At 38.1% G+C, this 6,483-nt stretch overlaps 1 protein-coding gene across 1 annotated transcript; it reads left to right on the top strand.

Moving 5' to 3' along the window:
* The first annotated feature begins 4,249 nt into the window (after positions 1–4,249).
* LOC127106802 (uncharacterized) lies at positions 4,250–5,683 on the top strand. Its single transcript, XM_051044102.1, has one exon. The coding sequence runs from the start codon at positions 4,250–4,252 to the stop codon at positions 5,681–5,683; it is 1,434 nt and encodes a 477-aa protein (XP_050900059.1).
* The last annotated feature ends 800 nt before the right edge of the window (positions 5,684–6,483 follow it).

Here is a 6,483-nt window from a genome sequence, read left to right as displayed (position 1 = left end):
TCTTTTTATGTTTTATGAACAACGCGAATTTTTGAGATGCTAAAGAGGGACTTGACTGGGCAAAGGGATAAGGTACATCCTGTTGATATTGAGCATTCTATTCTTCTTGCTCACTAAAGATATACTTACTTGTTTTCATGGAGCGAAGAATGCTTTCTTTCTCGCTTACTCGAGAGCTAACCTAGAATAAAGAGTCTTTGACACGACGTCAATATGGCTTAAAGAAGGTCGCTATGCCTCGAAGAGTTATATCGTAGCACTTTCAGAAAGATCTTTTTTATCCTTATCCTCTGTAAGCTAAAAGGATATATTCTTAGGTAGTGACTCAATAGCTCTCCCCTCTAGTTTTGCCCCAATCCTCTCTGTCATACCCCAAAATTCACCCTACTCCGAAACAACTTTCATCAGATCTATGATCCTATTACACATATATTTATTCATTGTTCCGTCCCCATAATTATATTAACATTCATAACCAAAGGCATATTGCATGGACTCAAGGCATGAATTTAAAAAAAATGGAAATCGATTTACCCAATTAGGTAAATCGATTTCCCCTACGCAAACACAAAAAATAAGCCTTTTTTTTCACAAAGGGTATTTGGTTCCCCCCACTTTCCCACTTGCTTTCCCTATAAATAGATGCGCTATTCCCCCTCATTTTTCATGCTTTCTAGCCCCCCAAAATTCTGAAAAAATATCATCCAACCCCTCTTCTCCAAACCTAAATCAAAAAAAAAAAAAACCTTTCTCTCTCAAAAGTCACCGTCACCAACTTTTTTCCATTTTCATATTTTTTCCTCAAAATTTCTCACTCTCTAACACCCATAACCCAATCCCTTTACTAAGCTTTCACCACAAATATTTTCATCCCAAACCCCTTGCTTCACAATCAAACTCAACACCATTTCTACCTAGCTTTTTTCATATTTTGTGGGTAATGATTTTAACTTAAACTTTTTAACTTTTTGGTTCTTTTTTTTTATATTAAAAATGGTTGCTTGTTCTTGGTTGGTCTTTTGAGATGATTTAGATTCAAGCTTGCAAAAAATGATTGACTTTGGTTTACTCACTTTTTTTAAAAGATTTTTTACTCTTACTATCTTTTTGTTAACCTTTTTGTGGTTGCTTTGTGTGTGTTATCATTTTCTTTTATTATGGCCTTGTTGTTGTATTTTTTTGGTTGATGAGTTCTATTAGATCATGACCATGGTTGTTTAGAGTTGATTAAATCTTCAATGTTTCAAACCTATTAATGGTTGATCAATAGATCATTCATGATACTTTGAGGCATTGATAGATTGCCTTTATTTTAACCATATTTGGGTCATTTGATGCATAGATGAAACCATGTCTTTACATTAATTTGCTAATCCATTTGCTTATTGTTACTAACTACTAATTACTAACTACTAATTACTAACTCCTAACGTTTATATTATTGCACTTTAATTTCTTGCAATTTATTTTATTGTTCATTTTATTTCATTTACTTTATGTTTATGTTCACTAGCTACTAACTTCTAACATTTATATTATTGCATTTTATTTTTTTTGCAATTTATTTTATTGTTCACTTTATTTCAAGTATTTTATGTTTATGTTTATTGTTATCTAACTATATCATTTATATTATACTAATTTATTTACTACCTTTTTATCTTATTAAATAAAAGAGGAATAAAAACAAAAGAAAGAGAACAAATCACTTTTTTTAAAATGATTAATAGATGGACTTATGGCTGCATAACTTTCTTTGTTAAAAATCTATTGTTAGTTGATTTTTTAATCATCTTCAATACTTTGCATCAATGATAAGCTATCCCTTAATGTGTCATATTTTAAGTCTATTTGGCCTAGAAAAATAGTCTTAAAAATTATTCATTTTTGTACATGTTACTAACCATTAATTATACTTCATTAATTTTGTTTATCATTAACCTTTGTTATTGTGATTTTGGTATTATTGACTTATATTTGTTTTATATCATTTATATTCACTAACCATTATTATTGTGATATTGTTTCTTTATCTTGTAATTTACTTTTATGTCATTACCTTGTAATTTACATTAAAGTACTCATCATCATCATCATTGTATAAATTCATCATGCATGTTTATTTGCTTGTTATTTATTTTATTGTCATCAAACATTAAAAACAAAAAAAACATGATAAAATGATAAGACAAAAATATCCATTCCACTCTTAATCAACTTGGACTTAGAGAATTTCATTTTAGGACCCTTGTTTGGAGGTCTTTTCCTTATCTTTGTGATACTTTGTATATGTTGGATTTTATTTGTAACTTACATTCATGTTGTAAGAATGGCATCATGGCACCACCTTAGGGGGACATGTTTGTAAGACCATTATCCTTTGTTTAGCTTAGGTCACTTTCGCACACAAAAGGCTTTCTCTTGGGCTACCTTACAATGAGACCCCTTTAATTTCTTGTTGGTTACTTTGCATTCATGTCGCATAAGCCAAATTTCATAATCAAATAAAACAAACCCTTGATTCAACGTCAAGCGGCATTTTCATAACCAAATTCAAAAATATTTAATAATTACGACTATTATTGTGCGCCACGAGCCTTAAGTGGTGGAGAATGAGTAAGAATGGAGCATTCCTACCCTTACTCTGATTATTTTGGACGCAAGACGCTTGGCTTGTTGTCTAGAATAATCACCTCCGCCCATAGGCTTTAGTACAATATAATCACAAACACTCATTTCATAAAACCCTTATTCAAGGTAAAAATAATACAACTCATCAAACTCATTTTTGTGCCTTAGGGCATCATCCCAAAAACCCTTTTTTCAAAGGTAAAATCAACCAACACAGAAACATTTTCTACTCTGAACTACGGAGCTCTGATTCCTCATCCCCGAATGAGTGATACGTAGGCACAAGGGGCTCAATCCTTGGCGAGCACTATAATAACAAAAACATCCCCCCCCCCTTTCACACATTCTTTTGAAAATAAAACAATGATAGATAAATCCCATGTATGTAAAACAACCCAAATGGTTCCCATGGAGTACCATGGACGTAAGGGGTGCTAATACCTTCCCCTTACGTAACCGACTTCCGAACTCAAATCTCGATTGCGAGACTGATTCCTTATTCTCTTTTAGCGCTTCCCGTGCGCGTCTCCTTTCCGAGGGTTTTATCGATTATTTCCCGTCTCCTCTCTGATAGAGGTAAACTAAATAAAATTCGGTGGCGACTCTTCTGACTTTGCCTCTCTTTGGCATCTCTTTAGTCCCGGTTTCGTTATCGTGAAATTCCGGTAGCGACAGCTGGCGACTCTGCTGGGGACACCAAAATTCCCTAAGCAAGTCTAGCCTAGTTTGCGTTGTTTCTCTTTTACATACGTAGAGATTTATCTATTATCTTTTTTTTCGGTATATACTGCTTTTATTGCTAACCTGTACATATTTTCTTTGTTTGCCTGTTGGTTCGAAACTTTGGTTCTGTGACGAAGAATTTTTGGAAGCAATAATGATTGCAAAGGAAAAAACCTTGTGTGAAGGACTCCCCACCCGAGTCTGAGAGTTTTGCTTGAGATATGAGAGGTTGAGTAGTATTGATCCGCGAGGTGCCTTCCTCGTTAGGGTCGTACGAGAACCTCACTTAGTGGTAGATTCTCTTAAGGGGATTGATGTCCATCGTGCTTTCGGCATAAGCATCTTTTCTTTTACTAGAGTCAATGACCCTAAGACCCTTTTTAGAACCTTTAAAATTATGGCTAGCCTAGACCGATGGTCACGTAGTAAAGGCCACCGAGGTGCCTTCCTCGTAAGGGTCAATATGAAGATCTCACTTAGAGTAGATGACTTTGATGGAGCAGTCGCCTGGCAAGTAAATTGACATAAGCGGCTGACAGTCAAGAAAGTCCATGACTCTAGGGGCAGTGTCTTAGAGTAGATCACTTAGAGAAAGGTGAAGGCTATCGACGAAAAGCTCAAGGAAATGGGGAGCACTGATGTTTTGGGCCTTGATGCGGCAGAAATGTGCTTGGTAGCTGGGGTCATCATTCCGGCCAAGTTCAAAGTTCCGGACTTTGAAAAATATAAGGGAAATAGCGACCCTAGGACGCACATTAGGGCATACTGCCGAAAGATGGCTGCCTATTCCAGCGATGATAAACTTTTAATGCATTTTTTCCAGGATTCCCTCAGTGGGGCATCTTTGGATTGGTACATGCAACTTGAGGGCAACCATATTCACACATGGAGGGAAATGGCTGAGGCATTCCTCAAGCACTATCAATACAACACTAATATGGCACCTAATCGCACGCAGTTGCAAAATCTGACTCAGAAGTCTAAGGAGTCCTTCAAAGAGTATGCCCAACGGTGGAGGGAATTAGCTGCTAGGGTACAACCCCCATTGCTAGAAAGAGAACTGGTAGACATGTTTATGGGAAACCTGCAAGGTCCATACCTTGATAGAATGGTAGGGAGCACCTCTTCGGGCTTTTCCGACCTGGTCTTAGCCGGTGAAAGGATAGAAAATATGATTAAAATGGGAAAGATCCAGAACTCTGCCAATACTTGTAGTGCATCGAAGAAACCTTTTGTTCCCTACGGTAAAAAACGAGAAGGTGAGACCAATTCCGCCTCCATCATTCGAACAAGAAATCTCACTTATCCACAAGTAGCCTCCATAGCTCCCATCCAACCAAGTCAACAACAACCATTTGCAATTCCTGTTCAAACTCAACAACAACAACGGTATCAACATCAATCACAACGTCAGCAACCACAATATCAACAACAACAAAGGATGCGAAGGCCCGAGAGAAGATTTGACACAGTTCTCATGCCTTATAGCCATATTCTACCATATTTATTGAGGGGATCACTTGTACAACTAAGGGAGTTAGGACCCCCACCAGCGGTTCTTCCTCCCGGTTATGATGCAAATGCCCGCTGTGAATTTCATTCTGGCGCTCCTGGGCATTCGATCGAGAATTGTAAAGCATTAAAGTACAAGGTTCAAGATCTTATTGATTCTAAGGCAATCACGTTCGCTCCCAAGAGGCCGAATGTAAATAATAACCCGATGCCCCCTTACAACAATGCATCAGTGAATATGATGGAAGCTGACAATGGAAGGAGGTTGATATCCTGTGTGGACGAGTTAAAAACACCACTCATCGAGATCAAGAATGCTTTAATGAAGGATAATGCCTTTCCCATCTATAGTAATGACTGTGAACACTGTCTGATTAACCCACAACAATGTAGAACGTTGAAGTCTTTCATACAACAATTAATGGACCAAGGGATCTTGGTGGTAGACTTCCCGTCCACAAAGGAAGATGTGTCTACCCTCGAGATACCATACGACGAAGTCCCTCCTCTGCAAATTCCATATGACTTCTCTCAGTTAACTCTGTCGAAAAATCCAGTTACTCCAATCATAATAACAGTTCCCACACCATTCCCATATGTTAACACCAAGGCAGTCCCATGGATATATGACACCTCAGTCTACATTCATGGTCAGAAGATTCAAGAAGAACCGTTAAAGTCTAGTGATCCAATGATCAATATCACCGACACTAGCGGAATCACGAGAAGTGGAAGGATATTTGCACCGACACCCACTCCAATTGGAACTATCAATCCTTCAACTTCAGACAAAGGCAAACGAATTGATGGTGCTTAGAAAAGACAAGACCCCGCACCTTCGAATGAAGTAGACGAGTTCTTACGCATTATCAAGAAAAGCGATTATCGAGTAGTTGATCAGCTTAACCAGACACCCTCGAAGATCTCAATGTTGTCTTTATTAATATGCTCGGAGGCCCATAGAGATGCTTTGGTAAAATTTCTGAGGACAACTCACGTACCGCAAGAGATATCTGTTTGTCAGTTTGAAGGAGTAGTTAACAATATCGCTACTAGCTTAAGCTTGGGTTTCAGTGATGAAGAGCTTCCCACCGAGGGGAGGAATCATAACAAGGCCCTCCAAATTTCTATTGAGTGCGTGGACACAGTCCTATCATGAGTTTTGGTAGACACCGGGTCTTCCCTCAATGTGATGCCTAAGAGCTCCTTTGCTAAACTAACTGTTGAGGGACTCGTAATGAAGCCGAGTGAGCTTATAGTAAGAGCATTTGATGGGACTAGAAGAACTGTAATCGGTGAGGTGAATTTTCCTATGAAGATTGGTCCCCATGCTTTCCTTATCACTTTCTTCGTAATGGATATCTATCCAGCCTACAGTTGTCTGCTTGGGAGGCCTTGGATCCATTCAGCTGGTGCAGTCACTTCAACGCTCCACCAAAAGTTGAAATTCTTAGCTGATGATAAACTAGTTGTTGTCGAGGGTGAGGAGGACATTATGGTAAGTCACCTCGCATCTTTGATACGTTGAAGGAGAAGGGGAGATGAGGGAAATCCCATTCCAATCATTTGAAGTTATCAATGTTGAAATGGTTTGCCCAGCAAGGGATGAATCAAAAG

The sequence above is a fragment of the Lathyrus oleraceus genome, chromosome 1 (genome assembly GCF_024323335.1).
Source record: "Lathyrus oleraceus cultivar Zhongwan6 chromosome 1, CAAS_Psat_ZW6_1.0, whole genome shotgun sequence".
NCBI lineage: Eukaryota > Viridiplantae > Streptophyta > Magnoliopsida > Fabales > Fabaceae > Lathyrus > Lathyrus oleraceus.
The sequence above is the reverse complement of the archived record's forward strand: the minus strand, read 5'-3'. Positions and strand labels throughout refer to the sequence as shown.

Coding starts and splice junctions, on each gene's coding strand:
- LOC127106802 (XM_051044102.1), top strand. CDS start 4,250: ATGGCTGAGGCATTCCTCAAGCACTATCAATACAACACTAATATGGCA.